Source organism: Dipodascopsis tothii (genome assembly GCF_038497935.1).
Source record: "Dipodascopsis tothii strain CBS 759.85 unplaced genomic scaffold V1510scaffold_10, whole genome shotgun sequence".
NCBI lineage: Eukaryota > Fungi > Ascomycota > Lipomycetes > Lipomycetales > Lipomycetaceae > Neoaidaea > Neoaidaea tothii.
This window is the reverse complement of record NW_027117994.1, coordinates 319,167-335,216: the sequence shown is the minus strand read 5'-3', so window position 1 is coordinate 335,216 and position 16,050 is coordinate 319,167. Positions and strand designations below refer to the sequence as shown.

General features: G+C 66.8%; 9 protein-coding genes across 9 annotated transcripts; 7 read left to right on the top strand and 2 right to left on the bottom strand.

Moving 5' to 3' along the window:
• The first annotated feature begins 418 nt into the window (after positions 1-418).
• On the top strand, positions 419-1,901 carry V1510DRAFT_415022 (RTA1 like protein-domain-containing protein). The gene is made up of 2 exons (XM_066933519.1): positions 419-772; positions 821-1,901. The coding sequence occupies exon 2, from the start codon at positions 827-829 to the stop codon at positions 1,871-1,873; it is 1,047 nt and encodes a 348-aa protein (XP_066789781.1). The 5' UTR covers positions 419-772; positions 821-826; the 3' UTR covers positions 1,874-1,901.
• Positions 1,902-2,100: 199 nt separating this feature from the next.
• On the top strand, positions 2,101-3,406 carry V1510DRAFT_105015 (RTA1 like protein-domain-containing protein). The gene has a single exon (XM_066930215.1). The coding sequence runs from the start codon at positions 2,327-2,329 to the stop codon at positions 3,350-3,352; it is 1,026 nt and encodes a 341-aa protein (XP_066789780.1). The 5' UTR covers positions 2,101-2,326; the 3' UTR covers positions 3,353-3,406.
• Positions 3,407-4,525: 1,119 nt separating this feature from the next.
• On the top strand, positions 4,526-5,755 carry V1510DRAFT_415019 (RTA1 like protein-domain-containing protein). The gene has a single exon (XM_066933518.1). The coding sequence runs from the start codon at positions 4,683-4,685 to the stop codon at positions 5,643-5,645; it is 963 nt and encodes a 320-aa protein (XP_066789779.1). The 5' UTR covers positions 4,526-4,682; the 3' UTR covers positions 5,646-5,755.
• A 1,939-nt stretch (positions 5,756-7,694) lies between these two features.
• On the top strand, positions 7,695-8,663 carry V1510DRAFT_402450 (uncharacterized protein; the record flags this gene model as incomplete). Its single annotated transcript, XM_066932103.1, has 1 exon — positions 7,695-8,663. One exon carries the CDS (start codon positions 7,695-7,697, stop codon positions 8,661-8,663), a length of 969 nt encoding a protein of 322 aa, XP_066789778.1.
• A 311-nt stretch (positions 8,664-8,974) lies between these two features.
• Positions 8,975-9,973, top strand: V1510DRAFT_402449 (RTA1 like protein-domain-containing protein; the record flags this gene model as incomplete). Its single annotated transcript, XM_066932102.1, has 1 exon — positions 8,975-9,973. One exon carries the CDS (start codon positions 8,975-8,977, stop codon positions 9,971-9,973), a length of 999 nt encoding a protein of 332 aa, XP_066789777.1.
• A 197-nt stretch (positions 9,974-10,170) lies between these two features.
• On the top strand, positions 10,171-11,275 carry V1510DRAFT_429574 (uncharacterized protein). Its single transcript, XM_066935320.1, has 2 exons — positions 10,171-10,733; positions 10,765-11,275. Exons 1-2 carry the CDS (start codon positions 10,662-10,664, stop codon positions 11,242-11,244), a joined length of 552 nt encoding a protein of 183 aa, XP_066789776.1. The 5' UTR covers positions 10,171-10,661; the 3' UTR covers positions 11,245-11,275.
• V1510DRAFT_363429 (26S proteasome subunit RPN7-domain-containing protein) lies at positions 11,273-12,485 on the bottom strand (the record flags this gene model as incomplete). The annotated part of the gene is made up of 2 exons (XM_066931131.1): positions 11,273-12,124; positions 12,156-12,485. 2 exons carry the CDS (start codon positions 12,483-12,485, stop codon positions 11,273-11,275), a joined length of 1,182 nt encoding a protein of 393 aa, XP_066789775.1.
• A 393-nt stretch (positions 12,486-12,878) lies between these two features.
• V1510DRAFT_415011 (peroxisomal biogenesis factor 11) lies at positions 12,879-14,007 on the top strand. Its single transcript, XM_066933517.1, has 2 exons — positions 12,879-13,095; positions 13,174-14,007. Exon 2 carries the CDS (start codon positions 13,194-13,196, stop codon positions 13,896-13,898), a length of 705 nt encoding a protein of 234 aa, XP_066789774.1. The 5' UTR covers positions 12,879-13,095; positions 13,174-13,193; the 3' UTR covers positions 13,899-14,007.
• V1510DRAFT_433598 (uncharacterized protein) lies at positions 13,920-15,697 on the bottom strand (the record flags this gene model as incomplete). The annotated part of the gene is made up of 2 exons (XM_066935519.1): positions 13,920-13,922; positions 13,964-15,697. 2 exons carry the CDS (start codon positions 15,695-15,697, stop codon positions 13,920-13,922), a joined length of 1,737 nt encoding a protein of 578 aa, XP_066789773.1.
• Between the last annotated feature and the right edge of the window lie 353 nt (positions 15,698-16,050).

Here is a 16,050-nt window from a genome sequence, read left to right as displayed (position 1 = left end):
CCGAACCACCAGGGTGGCTCGTGAACCATCCGTCCCGTCAGCCGTCTCCCGGCGATAGGCGGCGGCCATAGGCGATAAATCCGTAGCCCAGCCGTGCGAACGAACGCGTGTTCCCCAGACCGCTCGCCGCAGCACCCCACAGCCGCCGCGGTTGCGCTGCCGTGAGGTTCAGCCGCGCGTCGCTGCGCTTGTTGCATTGTGCAGCGGTGGCGCAGCCACCTCCCGTGCTATTGGGTACCGTCTTGGCTAACTCCGTCCTGCTGCGAGCGCTGACCCAGCACGGCGGCGCACGTCAAGGCGGCCGCCGACGTATCCAGCACGGGGGGGGGCTAGTGCGTGGCGCAGCACGACACGCGTCGATTGTCTGTCGTAAAAATATCGTCCATTGTGTGTGTAGACGGCGTTTATGTCGCTGTGCGGCCGATCTCCGTCGGCTTCGTAGCCGTCGTATAAACCGGTCTGGTTGTGTGGGAATGGCCTGCACCACGCCCCAGGGCGCCCGCCAAACGTCGTTTAGTAATCGTTTAGCTCGTACCGGTCGTATAACGCCAGAACGTCTTGGGCGGTGACGCTTTTTTGCATGGCGGAAGTATGAAAGCCTCTTACCAAAATAGGCAGTTAAGGTTGCCGAAAGCGTTTCCCAGATCCGATGGCTCACACGAACCCAGGCCCTTCCTCGCGAACGACAGCGAATATATATAAACAAGGCCGCCGGACCCTCCGGAATACAATAGACGAGGCTTGCACAGACTCTGGCCCAGAAAGCATATAGGTAGGACCCATGGGCGCGTAGCCGGCCAAACCGAGGCTGACGGATCAGAGAACCATGTCGGCGAGTATTGCAGAGATGGCCACGGCCACCATGACGGCCATGGCCACGGCAACTGCCGCGGTGAACGGCAACGAAGCTGCGAGCAGCATGTACACGTACACGCCTAGCAAGGCGGCCAACCTGGCGGCGCTGATCCTGTTTGCGATCGCCTGGGTCGGCCACACCGGCCTGGGCGCCTTCTACCGCCAGTGGTGGTTCGGCATCAGCATGTTCATCGGGTGCGGGCTCGAGACGGGTGGATACGTGGCACGGTACAAGTCCGCGAGCGACCCGCGCAACATCAACGACTTCATCATCCAGATTGTGTGCCTGACGCTGGCGCCGGCGTTCATGATGGCCGGCATCTACTTCCTCCTGGCCGAGTCGGTGGTCATCTGGGGCTACCAGTACTCGCACCTGCAGCCGTGGACGTACTCGCGCATCTTCATCTCGCTGGACCTGGTCTCGATTGTGCTGCAGGCGATCGGCGGCGCCATGGCGGCGACGGCACTGAAGGACAACGACGACACCGCGCCAGGAACGCACATCATGGTCGCCGGCCTGGCGTTTCAGGTGGCCTCGACGTCCATCTTTGCCGTCCTGTGCTTCCTGTTCTACCGCAACGTGCGCAGCGGCCAGCCGGTCGAGAAGACCGTGACCAAGGCGCGCAACGCCCTGTGGAAGAAGGAGCTCAAGAAGCTGCGCAAGGCCGGCGAGACCAGCGAGGACGTCAAGCTCTCGCTGAGCTCGGACGAGGAGGCCATCCTGCGCCACCACGACGACATCCGCACCCGCCGCGCCACGTACTGGTTCCTCTACACGACCGCGGTTGCCGTGCTCTTCATTTTCATCCGTTCCGTGTACCGTGTGATCGAGCTCGCTGAGGGCTGGCAGGGCAACCTGATGATCCACGAGGTGTACTTCCTCGTCCTGGACGCGCTCATGATGGTCATCGCCGCCCTGATCCTGCTTGTGCTCTACCCCGGCACCATCTTCGGCCGGCTGAGCATTGGCAAGTCGTTCCGGGCTACCGCGGTGGCCACCATGGAGCCGCTGCAGTGATTGTTGCTAGTTTAATCTTTGACTCGTACTCCTGCCTCTTCGTAGCCACCTGCGCCCCTGGCGGGGCGCACGCTTGGCGCCGCGCGGCGTGCGGCGCCCCGCTGCGAGACTCCGTCCCGGGTAACAGGCATCGTCCCGTCGCGCACTTGGTTTCGCTTAAGTTAAATTAAAGGGTCCCGACCGTTGGGCACGACGTTTATCAGGCGCCGCGCCCAACGTTGCCGCCGGCCGCTCGGGCTATTCGGTAGCGAGAGTGACGCGGCGCCGGTTATTTAGCTGGTGATGTCTGTGCTCGCTGTCACCGCCAACAGCGTGGTGACGTCGTGCACGGCGCTGCCGGGGCCGATCCGCCGCCGTTAAAAGGCCCGGGCCTACCGGCGAAAACGGCAGTCACTCGTTCAATTGCATACGCCCGCTCGGCCTGTCTGTCACTGCCTGCAGCTTGTCAGCAAAATGTTGGTGCTCGTCCGCGACGCCATGATCTCCTCATATAGTCTCTATGGCTACGAGCCCAACAGGACTCTCAACCTGACAGCGCTTATTGTTTTTGCGGCCGCCTGGGCCGGCCACTTGGTGCACGCCATTTTGTATAAGCAGCGCTGGTTCGGCGGCTGCATGTTTGTTGCCTGCGGCCTGGAGACGGCCGGCTATGTCGCGCGCTGGCTCGGCACCGACGACCCGACCAACATGACTCTCTTTATCGTGCAGTATGTCTGCCTGACGCTGGCGCCGGCGTTTATAATGGCTGCGGTCTATGTCCTGCTCGGCGAGGCCGTCGTGATCTGGGGGTACGAGTACTCGTACTTCCAGCCGTGGACCTATTCGCGTCTGTTCATTTCTCTCGATCTCGGAGCCATTGTCCTCCAAGGCTGTGGTGGCGCGCTCGCCGCCGCCTCGGGCCACCCTGACCGGCGGTCGACCGGCGTCAACATCATGGTCGCCGGCCTGGTCTTCCAGGTATTCTCGACCGTGATCTTCGTGGCGTTATGCGTTCTCTTTTGGCGACGCATGCGCGCAGACTGCCCGTTCGCGCATACCATCGAACAGTCATGGGCGAAAGAGCGCACACGCCTGCTGGCCGAGCGGAATCCCCGTGCATGCTCATCCGACTCGCTGCCGGGAGGTCTGTCTTCAGACGAGTCGGACGAGTCGGTCAAGGTCGACCTGATCTCGCCCGAATACGCCGCGCTGCAGTCGCGCCTGGCGGACGTCCGCAATAGCGCAACCACGCGTGCCACGCTGACGGCAACCGCGCTTGCTGTCGTCTCGGTCTTTGTGCGGTCGATCTACCGCGTCGCAGAGCTCACCAGAGGCTGGACGAGCTATCTGATGACCCACGAGGCGTTCTTTCTCTCGCTGGACGCGCTCATGATCGCCATCGCCGTGTGGCTGCTCCTGCTTCTGTATCCTGGCCGGGCCTTGGGGCCGATCAGGATCAGTGAAGTACATCGAGCAGCCGTGGCAGCATACATAGTTTGACAAATCCGCGAAATCCGGACGTGGCTTTGTACCAATACACTTTTCTAAAGTGCCTGCGCCGTACGCGCCTGCCAGACGGCGCGCCGCACTGCGCCGCAGTCGTCACGCTACGGGTCGGCCAAGGCCGACGGACCCACCGCTCGCTTGGCTACGCTAGTCCGCGTTGTGCTGTGACTCAAGGTGTGCACTGCCACCGCCGTCGCGTTGGGGCCCGCTCCCTGCGGGCTGGTGGTCGGCACACCCCTATCCAGCGGCCCGGAGCGGCCCCTTTTGCGACGGGACCTGCTGCGCCACGCTGGAGGGGTTTACCCTGACGCCCACCCTTAGCGCAACGCCACTCCGCGCGAACATCCCCGCGCTAGGTTAGCTCGAAACGGTGCTCGCGCGGCGAGCAAGGCGCAGTCTTTGGCCTGCTCACGAATGCGGTACTGCGCAGACGTCGGCAGGCTGGATAGGGACGCGCTCGCCGTTTCAGAGCAGCACGCCCGCAAAGATAGCCACGACGCCACATGTGGCGCCTACGCAGACCCAGTGCTGCGGGCCAGGGATAGCGCGCAGACACGCGTACCGGCCTGCTGGGTCGCCGTGACGACCGTCGGCGCCGTCCCGCTGTGGTGGAACACATGCGGAGTAGGAGTGCGGCTGCGGCCGTGGCCCGTGCACTTTGCGGTGCGGCGGCACGGGTTGCACTCGGCGCGCACAGCCGCGCTGGGGCTGTGCTCGGATCACTCAACGAACCGTATCACCCTCCGGTTTGTCAACACAGCCCGCCAGACTCCGCTTGACAGGTCGGACAATGGCGCACGCTCGTGTCTAATGGCCCGCGCGAGCATGCGCGGTCGCGCTACGCGCAATGGCGCCGTTGGCTGCGCCCGGCGGCGCTCCACGGGGCAACGTAGACGCGCGCGCTCTCGACGCCACCGCCGCTGCGCCCACGGCGCACAGCCCGACCGCCCCCCCGCCGCGCCAGCGAGTTGCTGCGAAACGCTCGCACAAGTCCTTCCTGCACGCGGCCCCTTGCGGCTAGAGCCCTCATGCACGCCCAACAGCGCGGTAAAAAATCTTCAAAAACTCTAATTTGCACAATGCATGCGCTAGCCAATTCAGAGTAGTTCCTGCAGGCTTGTCGCCGGCTAGGACAAAGCTAGTGGGCGCGTCTGGCTCTAGCGAAGAAGAGAATACTCGCACGGCAGATGCAATCGGGAGCCGCAGACCTCGATTCGCGAGGTTCGCCAAATACTTATTGTCCTGTCTTCGCCCGTCTGGTCGCATCCTCATCAGCACGGCTACTTGCATCCAGTCCTCACTAAGGCTCACGACTTCAGACAAGATGACCGACTTTGTCAAGCACCTCATCGCGAGAGAGGACTCGGAGACCAACCTCTTCTACTACGTGCCCTCGCGCGCCATCAACATTGTCGCCCTGGTCTTCTTCGTGATCGCGTTTATCGGACACACCGGCCTGGCGATCAAGTTCAAGCAGAGATGGTTCGGCATCTGCTTCTTCATCGGCGTCGGCCTTGAGGTCATTGGCTACATCGGCCGCGCCATGGGCTCCAACAACCCGTACAGCCGCATGGCGTACATCATCCAGACGACGTGCCTGACGTTCGCTCCGGCGTTCATGATGGCCGGTATCTACTACCTGCTTGCGCTCGTTGTCGTCATCTGGGGCTACGAGTACTCGTACTTCCAGCCCTGGACGTACTCGCGCATGTTCATCGGCATGGACATCTTCGCCATCCTCATGCAGTCTTCCGGTGGAGCCATCGCCGCCACAGCCAGCGGCGACGGCGGTAACACCACCCTGGGCACGCACGTCATGGTCGCCGGCCTGGCCCTCCAGGTCGTCTCGACGATCTTTGTCGGCGTCGCCTCGGCGCTCTACTACCACCGTCTGCGCACCAATCAGCCGTGGTCGCACACCATCAACAAGTCGCGCGCCAGCTACGGCTCCGTGCGCGACTCGGAGAAGGCTGCTGTCTTTGACCGCGACCACGCTGTGCATCTGCGCACGCGCATGAGCGTTATCCGCAACACGCGCTGGGCCAAGGTCACGATTCTCATGTCCATCTTGGCGACCGTGCTCATCTTCGTGCGCTCGATCTACCGTGTGGTCGAGCTCGGTGAGGGCTGGGCCGGCACTCTCATGGTCACTGAGGTCTACTTCTTGTCGATGGACACGCTGCTTGTGGGCGTCGCCGTCTGGCTCCTGATGGTCTTCTACCCTGGCTGGGCGCTGGGAGGCGTGCAGATCTCTGAGGGCCACCGTGCCAGTGTGATGGAGTTGTAGACGGTGTTTATTTTGTGAGCTCGCGGGCGTAATCTTTCCGCACAACAGGCGCTCGGTGGTCGGTTGCAAGCCTTGTTTTGGACTCTAATACAATTCGTAATACCTTGAAACAATTCCATGATCGATCTGGCCTGCAGCCGTGGCCAGGCTGGCTGACTTAGCGTTGCCTTGACACGTCACGAGATCACGGCCTGCGCCGAAGAGCCGCCTAAGGTGCTGCCGGCGAGGCACCTGGAATCTGGTCTGCCGGCAGGGCTGCAGAACTTTGGTCTGACGGCGGCTTGCCGCGTCAGAACGGGACCAAAACGAGGCCGCAAAGCACCTGCCCAGGACGGCAAGGAGCGGCACGCGGACTAGGGCGGGTGCTGGCTGTAGGTTTAGCCCGGCCACGAAGCCCGCCAAAGTGCACTCCGTTATCGCCGCAGCACCCAGCAGATCTGCAAGCGCGTACAACTAGCCGGGCGGCGACCGCGTGTCAGCCGACCGGGGTCCGGACGGCCTCCGGACGACGCAATAGTGGCCGGCCGGTGACATACTGGTAGCCGGCAGGCGTCAGCCAAGAGTTTTTTAGCCGACAAGCGTAAGCCCCCCAGTACGCTTTAGTAGATCGCCGGCTGCTCAGAGGGCCTGCTAGCTGTGTGTGCGGCCCGGCCTCTCCTGCAAGTAGCCAACGTGGACTGATAAGGCTGCGAGAGGTGGTGTTGTGTGAAAAATGCATAGCCGGAGATATCGGGTCCATTGGTGTGGCCGCTCGAGGCGGCCAAACCGTGCCCGCCGGCGGCGACGGGCCTGCTACGCTTGGTCTGGCAGCTGCTTGGTCAGCAGGAGCGCGCCTGCCGTATACAAGTCCTTAGGCGTTTGTGGAGGGCGACGACGATGCCGGCATAGGCAATGAGCGCCCGCCAAAATCGCTTGGCCAATGGGTGACCGCGCAGCTAGCTGCTGAGTCAGGCAGCCCGAGCAAGAAACTATCTAGCGCCGACACAGCAGAACAATAGGCAGACCAGCCGGGCTACATAGAGCAACAATGGGCCCGACGGCAAGTCGTAGCAGAGGCCGGCTGACAGCGGCAGGCCGACTGACGTGCTGGCGCGGGATACGTTTCCTAATCCGCTGTGCTACCGGAGTAAGCTTTATGGCCGTCATCGCCGACCGCCAAGCAACGGAAACAGGTTGTTCGGCGATGCGTGGCGCAGTCAGGGACGGACCGTAGGTGTGGCAAGGGCACTGCCTGGGCCGGCATTCGCCCGGCATTGATTCCGACAAAGTATGGGTCGGCGCTCGAACCGCAGCAGCGACTGCGATCGCACGACTGAGCGTATACCGCCTAGCCGGCGGCGGGGCATGTGTTTGGCGTCCGCCCTGCGCTAGGCGCGCGGCCGGCCAGCAAGGCGCAGCACGGCTGGACGGCCAGAACGCCAGAGCTAGCCCGTCTGGCGCGCACGTCGGTGCCGAGTGCCGTCGGCGGTGGCCAGGACTGAGAGACGTGCTACTTGGTGGGGTCTGTCACTATGCTTGCACAGCCTCGGTGACTAGTGGCCTCGCGCCGAATGTCCCGGGGGCGTTACCGGCGAGTCGTTCGCGTACGGCGCGGTGCTCAGCCTCCATGCCGCGGCGCCAGTGCACGCGGGGCGCGGCAATGCCAGGCGCGGCAGCGGCGCCTGCGGCGCGGCCGCGACGCCCGTCCCGGGCTGCTGGAGCCTGCCAGCCAGCACATTGGTCGCGACCCGAGCAGATGGATAGAGTTCCATTTACAAACCTTAACGCGGCGCGTACTAGGTGAACGGCGTTGCACACAGCCCCAACGCACTAACCGCACTCGCCCTGGCGCCAAATGGGACAATAGGGTTATTATCTTGGCACGGCTGGCCGCACACGAAAATTTGGCGAACAATGCCGCGGCGGCGCCGCAAGCGGCCACGGCGGCGGCGGCGGCGGCGACCGCGTACGCGTAGAGACAGCCATATAGGCGGCCGATGCCACCGCCGCCGCTGTGCGCGGACGGACAGAGCAGCTGCTGGCGCGCAGAGCTGGCGACGAGGCCCTCAGATGTTCGTCGCCGAGTCGCCATACGGCTACCGACCGCAGCTCGGATTCGCCGTGGCCGCGCTGGTGCTGTTTGCGGTCGCTGGCTGCCTCCATCTGATACAGGCGCAGCGGTACCGATACCGCTCGTTCGGCGCGGCCATGAGTCTGGCGTGTGCGCTCGAGACAATGGCGTATGCCGCGCGGATCCAGGCGAGCGTGCGGCCGGCCAGCGTGCCTGCGTACGCAATCGAGACCGTGTGCACGCTCGTCGCCGGCACGGTGGTCCTGGTCGCGCTCGGGCTCGTCGCCGGCCACGCCGTCGTGGTGTACGGCGTGCGGTACTCGCATCTGCGGGCGCAGACGCTGCCGCGGCTGCTGGCCGCGCTGACGCCGCTGCTGGCGATCGAGGTCGCTGTGGGCGGCGGCCTCGCGGCAGTCGTGTTCGGACGCAGCCCCGGGCTCGCCCGCGCGCTCGAGCCGCCCGCCGTGACCGCCGGCCGGCTGGTGGCCGCCCAGGCGCTGGCAACAAACGCAGGAATCGTCTTCTTTTTGGCAGGCTGGGCCGTCGAGTGCCATTTCCGCGTCCGGGCCGACGCTGCAGTCAACCCCGCCGGCTGGGCCACGCGCGCCGCCGAGCTCTTCGAGAGCTGGTTCGACTGGGCGCACGACGGCGGAACCTCGGTTGCGGACCTGACCGAAACTACGGACGCGCTTGCGGCCATCAGCGTCTCCGCGCTCACCGCAAGAACACTAGTCGCGGCCGCGGCTGCTGCGGCGCTGACTATGGCGCGGGCGCTGTATCAGCTGGCCTCGCTTCTGCAGGCGTGGGGCGGTGATCTGACCTCGGAGGTTTTTGAAATGACTCTGGAAGCGCTAGTCGTGGCTGTGGCCGTTTGGCTAGTGTTGTTCTGGCCGCCGGGCGCAGTCTTTGGCGACATCGACTTCGGGCTGGCGGAGCGAACTGTGCGCCGTGAGCCGGCCGCAGGCTAGCCGGGGTGTTCTCTGGCGATCCTATGACCTCAGCGGCCGCGGGGTTGCCGGTGGATGCGCCTAAACAAGTGAGCCGAGGCACGACAAAGTCCGGTAGCGACTCAGCCACGGTCCGGTGCTCGGAGTTAGGTGTGGCATAAGCCTTTTGACGTCGTGCGCTTGCCCTGACCCGGCCATAGCCGCGAACCTTGTCACCAGCGCTCAGAGCGGGTCGTGGCAGAGCACACACGCGCCGCGCCCGGTATGTTGGACGTGATGGCGGGTATATAGCGCCAAGGAGCCGCTTGGCGAGAGGGTGTGACACGACAGCAATGAACATGATCTTTGAGCGCAGCGACAGCGCGTACAACCTTTTCCAGTACGACCCGGCGACGGCGGCGGATGCCGTGGGCCTGGTGGTGTTTGTGGTGCTCTTCGCGGCGCACCTGGGGCTGGCCGTGCGGCACCGGTCGGTGTGGACGGGCGGATTTGTGACGGCGGCGTGTGTGGCCGAGCTGATCGGGTTCGCGGCGCGCGTGGCGGGCACGCGCGACACGGAGAACCGCGCGGCGTACGTGGTGCAGGAGGTGTGCCTGGCGTTCGCGCCGACGCTGCTGACGTGCGGGCTCTACGTGCTGTTTCCGCTGGAGATTGCTGTGTGGGGCGTGCAGTACTGGCCGCTGCCGCCGCAGGCGCTGGCGACGTCGCTGGTGGTGCTGAACTCGATCGTGGTGGTCACGCAGAGCGTGGGCAGCGGCCTGGCGGCGGACGCGTTCGCGGAGGGGAACTTCGACGCGGTCCACGCCGGGCGGTCGATGATGATGATCGGCCTGATCTTGCAGACCCTGCACATGGTGGTGTTCCTGGTGGCCTCGGCAGTCTACTTTAGCCGCGTGCGGCGGGGACGCGTGTCTGGGCGGGCGCTGGCGCGCGCGCGGCGCTCGGGGGGCAAGCGCGACAACGTGGTGATGCGTCTGACGACGCTGGGGACGAACGAAAAGACGCTGGAGACGGCGACGCTGGACGCGGTCGGCATCGAGACGTGGCTGCGGGGCGCGCGCGGGCGGGCGGCGCCGGCGGCAGCGGCGGTGGCCGCGGCGGTGACGCTGGTGCTGGTGCGCAACGTGTACCGCATCGTAAGTGTGGCGCTCGGGTGGCTGTCGTACGCGGCGGTGCACGAGGCCATGTTCCTGTGCCTGGACTCGGTGCTGGTGGCGAGCGCGCTGACGCTGGTGGGCGTGTTCTACCCGGGCGCGGCGTTCGCCGGCGTGGTGGTGCGGCAGGCGCAGCGCGCGTACGCGGAGCTTGCCGAGGACGGCGAGATGAGATGAGACGCACGGGCCGCCGAGCCGCACGACGCGCATATAGCCGCCGGCGCGTGCGCCGGCGTGAGTGTGACCAATACATGTGACTGAACACGAGTGCCAAGCGCGGCTGCAGCGCGCGGCGCGCGGCGCCACCCGCGCCACTACCCCGGACTCGTACCGCCGCACGGCGTGCGGCGCCCAGCCGCGCCGGTCCGAGCGTGCACGTGAGTCGCGCCGCCGGCCGCGCCCGGTGGCACGCCCGCAGGCCGCCACCGCCGCCCTGCAGCTCGTATGCGCGGCCGCCCGCGCGCCTCGCGTGACCGCCACCGCCAGACGCGAACAGCGTATGGCTCGTGTCGGTGGCGTGTCGCGTGGCCGGCCTGACACGCGCCCAGGGCGCGCGGCGGGCTCGTATTCGGGTCGTATTCGTGTTGAGCTATCACGTGACCCAGCGGGGGCCCCGGCGCAGTCCCACCGGAACGCCGGCCGCGGCAGTCTTCGGCTCACATAGGCAGACCGCGGGCGGCTCTAACCCCATGCAGGCTCGAACCGCTTGCCGGCCGTGTCGACACTTTGCATCCCTAACCGGCCGCGCCAACACGGCAGCCACCAGCCTGATTGAGTCCGGCGGTCCAGAGCTAGCGGCGTGAGTAACGCAGTATATAGACGTCCCCGGCTCTCGGGAACCGCAATTGCTTCCGCACACACGACAATGACCGCAGTGTACAAGCCGAGCAAGCTCGTGGCCGCGTGGTTCGTTGTTGCCGGAGTGGTCGTGCTCTGGGTAAGTTGCCGACCGGGCCCGCTGACCGCAGGACGCGTCCTACATCCTGGCCCGGCCACACTCGCTGCCCGGCGGCAAGTGGCACACGCTCTGGAAGCCGTACGCCAAGTACGCCGAGGTCGACTACTGCTACGGCTTCCCAGCGTGGGAGGAGAACGACGGGTTCCCGCCGGCGCAGTCGATCGTGAACCTGTTCGAGGTCGCGCTCGGGTTCGCGTACGCCGCGCTGAGCTTCGGGGCGTCGGCGACGCTGGGCTCGCAGGTCCTCGGCGCGCTGTGCGGCATCGTGTCGGCGACGAGCACCGTGTCCAAGACGGTGCTGTACTTCACGACCGAGTACCTCGGCGGGCTCAAGTACGTGGGACACAACTCGTGGACGGACCTCGTGTTCTTCTACATCGTGCCGAGCAGCGTGTGGATCATCTTCCCGCTGCTGTCGCTGATTGAGATCTGCACGGGCCTGTACCGCGCGCTGGCGCCGGCTGTGGCGGCCGCGAAGAAGGTCCAGTAAGCCGCGTGCGGCAAATGCATTCTAGCTACTACATCACCCGCTCGGAGCCGCTCATGCGCACGGCGGTGCCGTACTTCTGCAGCTTGGTCAGCAGCGAGTCGCCGTGCTTGACCAGGAGCTGGTACTGCGCGTTCTTGTTGTCGGGCCGGTTGGTCTCGACGATGCCGTTGACGCGGTCGATCACGCAGTTGACCTTCTTCTGCGGGATGAACTTGGACAGGTCGTTGTCGAGGAACTCGACCGTGACGCCGAACGCGTCGGCCATGCTCTTGAGCGAGAGCGCGCGGTACGACTCGAGCAGCTGCGTGTAGCCCTTGCGGCGCATCTCCTTGACGTAGTACTTGGCGTGCGGCGCCATGTACCGGTTGAGCCGCAGGTGCTGCTCGTCGACCTCGACGAGCGCCTTGAAGAACGTGGCGTAGTCGCACGTGTACAGCGCGTTGACCATCGTGGCCAGCGGCTCGAGCGACGGCGTGGTGGGCAGCAGCGAGAGCACCTCGGGCGAGTCGATCACGCCCGTCTTGAGCGGCACGCGGCCGAGCGCCACGCCCGCGGCCAGCACGGCGAGGCCGACGACCTCCTCGTACGTGCACAGCTCGGCCGACGCGAACGTCGGCAGCGAGTCCAGCAGCAGCGTGGCCGCCTCGCTGAACTTGCGGATCGAGAGCAGGTGCACGCCGTCGTACGTCTTGAGCCGGTTGCGCCGGTCCCAGTCGCCGCCGCGCTCCACCAGCGCCTTGACGTTCTCGAGCTCGCGCCCGACGAACGCCTTGTCGTCGAAGAACATGCCGATGCGCACGATCGTGAAGAGGATGTCGATCTTGGCCCGCAGCCCGGGCGTCAGCTCGAACGCCTTGCGCAGCGCAAAGATGCCCTTGTCCTGCCGTCAGCGCGCCCCGGCACCCACGTACCTTGTCGCCCACGCCGGCCCAGTACTCGCCGACCTTGACCCAGCCCTCGGCGATCTCCATCTCGCCGCCGGCCTCCTCGGCCTCCTTGATGCCCTGCTCGAGCGCCTCCACGGCGGCCGTGTTGGCGCGCGCCATCGCCTGGTACCGCGCCTCGTCCCACGCGAGCTCGATCGCGGGCTCCTCGGTGTGGATGTAGTAGTACAGCGGCGCCATCTGCTTGTCGTCGATCGTGGCCGTCAGCTCCGCCAGCGCGGACGCGCGCGCGGCGGCATCCGCGCCGGCGCACTTGACGATGAACATCTGGTGCGCCACCCGCAGGTCTGGGACCATCTTCTCGGGACTGGTGCCCGTCACCTCCTCGCTCGTGCTCTTGGACGCTGCCTCAGCCATGTTGTCTTGCGGACGATGGAGGCGCGGTGCGCCGTTCTGGCGCCTTCTGTGATAGCCGGGTAACGGGGTAAGGGCTTGTGCCTGGCGCCGCACGGCGTGCGGCTCGTGCGGCTCGTGCGGCTCCCCGCGTCCCACGGCGGACGAGCAGGCTGTCTGGCGCCCCCGACCTCTGACGCCGCCGCCGGTCTGGCGCCCCGACCTCTGACGTCGCCGCCGGTCTGGCGCCCCGACCTCTGACGTCGCCGCCGGTCTGGCGCCCGCCGACCTTCTGGCGCCCGCCGGGCCGGCGCGCGCGGCGTGGCCGCCAGAGCCGTCTCGACGGTCGCGCCACATGGACCGCCCCTGCACCGCCCGGCCGTCTGCACGCAGGTACGTCGCACAAGCCACGCCGGGCGACCGGCAGCTGACCGGCGGGGTGTGGTTAGGGCACGTCACATGACCCGGACGCAGCCGAGGCTAACCCCACACTTCCTTGTCCCGGTCGTTGTCACGCTCGTGGTCGTCGATCTATAGATACCGAGCGAGCGCCCGAGGCCCGCAAGCATCGAAGGTACGTCCACGGGGCGGTGCAATGCCCCTGCCGGCTGCGTCGCGCGCCCCCCCCTGAGCGGCTATATGCTAACCGCAGTTCCGCTGCTCCTCCTCATCATGGTTTGCGACACTCTCATCTACCACCCCAGCCTCGGCCAGCTGCTCAAGTTCTTTGACAGCACGGTCGGGCGCGACAAGCTGATGCGCATGGTCCAGTACTGGGCGCGGTTCTACGCGTTCCACCTGGCGCGCAGCGGCAAAGGCAAGCCCGCCGTCGACAAGTGGCGGTCGGTGATGGCGCAGTTTGCGCTGGCGCGCAAGATGCTGCGCGTCGGCAAGCCGCTGCAGCACCTGCGGGCAGCGGCCAAGGCGTACGACGCGCAGACGGTCGACCCGGTGGTGCGGTACTCGGCGATCCTGCGCCAGCTGTCGTACGCGTGCTACCTCTCGGTGGACTCGCTGCTGCTGGCGCACGCGCTGCGGGTGGTGACGCTCAAGAACCCGCAGCAGGCGTCGCGCGCGTACTACAAGTTCTGGCTGGCCGGCATCGTGAGCTCGGTGGTGGGCGGCACGTACCGGCTGTACGGGCTGAGCCGGCGCGAGGCGTCGCTGCACGCCCAGGCCGAGAAGGACCTGGGCGCGATCAAGAAGATCCGGGCGGAGAAGACGGCGGGCACGCACCAGCTCGTGCTGGACGTGCTCGACTCGAGCATCCCGCTGTCGGGCCTGCAGTACGCCGGCCTGGACGACGGCACCGTGGGCGTCTGCGGCTTTGTGTCGAGCGCCATCGGCGCGGCGGCCCAGTGGAAGGCTGTGGCGTGATGTATTTACACAATGTCCAGGTTACTAGCCAGACGGTACTGCTGGACGGCGCCGGGGCGCCGGACGAGGTCGAACACGGCCAGGCCGTCGCGGAACTCGAGCGTGACGGCCGACCGCCCGGCGAAGCGCACGCGCTCGGCCAGGCGGCGGTCGATGAAGCCGTGGCGCTCGGTGCGCGAGACCGCCGGGCGGTCGCGGTCCTGCAGCTCGACCGCGGCCAGCCGCGCGAGGTGGTCGCGGAACACGCGCGCGGGCGCGCGCGCGTAGACCTTCTGCGGCGGGCCGGCCGCGCCCGCCAGCCAGCGCGCGGCCGCGCCGGCGGCCGGGCCGGCCGGCCGGCCGCCGCGGGCCGCGCGGCCCGCGGAAACGTAGGCGGCCGCGAACCACGGGCTCAGCGAAAACAGCCGCAGGCGGCCGCGCTCGCACACCAGCAGCCGCGACGTGTCCGCCGACAGCGCCGACACGTACGGGCGCTCGGCGCTCGTGTCGGCCAGCCGGACGAGCAGCTTGCCGTTCTTGCGGTCGTCCTCCTCGGGCACGTCGTCGTCGTCGTCGTCGTCGTCGGGGCCCTCGTCGTCGTCGTCGCCGTCGCCGTACAGCAGCCGCAGCTGCGGCGTCTGCCGGCGGCGCCCGACGAGGCCCACAAAGCACGGCCGCGTCTCGAGCGCGTGGGCGTGCTCCAGCGGCACGTACGACGACTCCATCGACCGGATCAGGCCCATGTAGTAGTCCCACGTCGACTCGCGCTCGGTCCAGTCGGCCGGGTCGATGCTGCGCATCACGATCGTCTCCTTCCAGCCGTTCAGGTACAGCGCCTCGTCGTCCGCCGAGAGCGCGACCGTCAGGTCGAGCCGGTAGTGCGGCAGATCGACCTGGGCCTCGGTCTGCAGATTGACCAGCGTCAGGCCGCCCAGCCGCTGGCAGCCCAGCACCAGCACCTCGGCGTCGCGCGACAGCGCCAGCGAGTGGATCGCGCTCGGAAACTGGTTCGAGAACACGCGCGCGTGCTGGCCCGAGTCCAGGTCGAGCCGGTAGACCTCGACGTAGCCGATGCCGAACGAGAACGCGGCGTAGTTGCGGTCCCGCGACAGCGCGATCTTGGTCGCTCGCCGCTCGGCCCCGGCGAACGCGAACGTCCACAGCCGCCGCGGCGGCCCGCCGTCGCCGAGACTGTAGGTGCGCACGAGCCGCAGCGGCGGCTGGACGGACGTGTCGCGGTACGACGTCACGTAGATCTGGCCGTCCGCCGACAGCGTCGAGCACTCAAAGTCCGTGTGCTCGTGCACGAGGTCGAGCGTCCACAGCCGGAACCGCGGCGCAAACACGAGCGCGGCCATCTTGCGCCGGAGCAGCACCAGGTAGATCCAGTAGGTCCAGGCCGGGTCGTCCGAGCCGCCGCGGACGGCCGCGACGGCGTCCAGCACCCGCGCGTGCGTCGCCGGGCTGAGCGCGACCACGTCGTCGCTGTCGCTGTCGCTGCCGTCGTCGTCGTCGGCCAGCCGCTGCCGCTTGGCCCGCGTGGCCGCGTTGTCGTCGCCGCCGTCGGCGATCTGGAGCGCGGCGGCCAGCTCGGCGAGCTCATCGCGCGGCGGCACTGCGGCCAGCATGTGTGCGAGCTCGGCCCGGTCGTCGGCGCTGGCGCACAGCCGGTCGGCCAGATGCTTGCCAAGCACGCCCGAGTCGTGGGCCAGGGCCCGCCATGCTCGCGAGACCTGCGCGGCGTCGAGAAAGCTCGGAGGGTCGAGGTGGCCAAACACGGAGGCCAGGGTTTCGTTGGGGAGCGCTTGGATCGGCGCCATCTGTCGTTCTGGCGCCGGCCTGCGGTCCGTCGGGCGGTTGTTGGTTGCCGGGTGGTTTGGTGCGATCTGAAAACTGCCGATCTGGTACTTTACCGCGCGCCGGGAGTTAAGCCACGCCGACGATAACGGGTGCATGTGGCCGTGCTATCGCCGCCGCACGCTGTGCGGCTTGATGACTCGGTGACTCGGGGTGCTGCGTGGCGGTGGCTGTATGCGGCTGTATGCGGCTGTATGCGGCTACATGGCTTGCTGGAGGAGCCACTCGCGGCGGCTACATGGCCTGCTCGAGGAGCCACTCGCGGCGGCTACATGGCTGCTTGAGGAGCCCCTCGCGGCAGCGTGCTGACGCTACG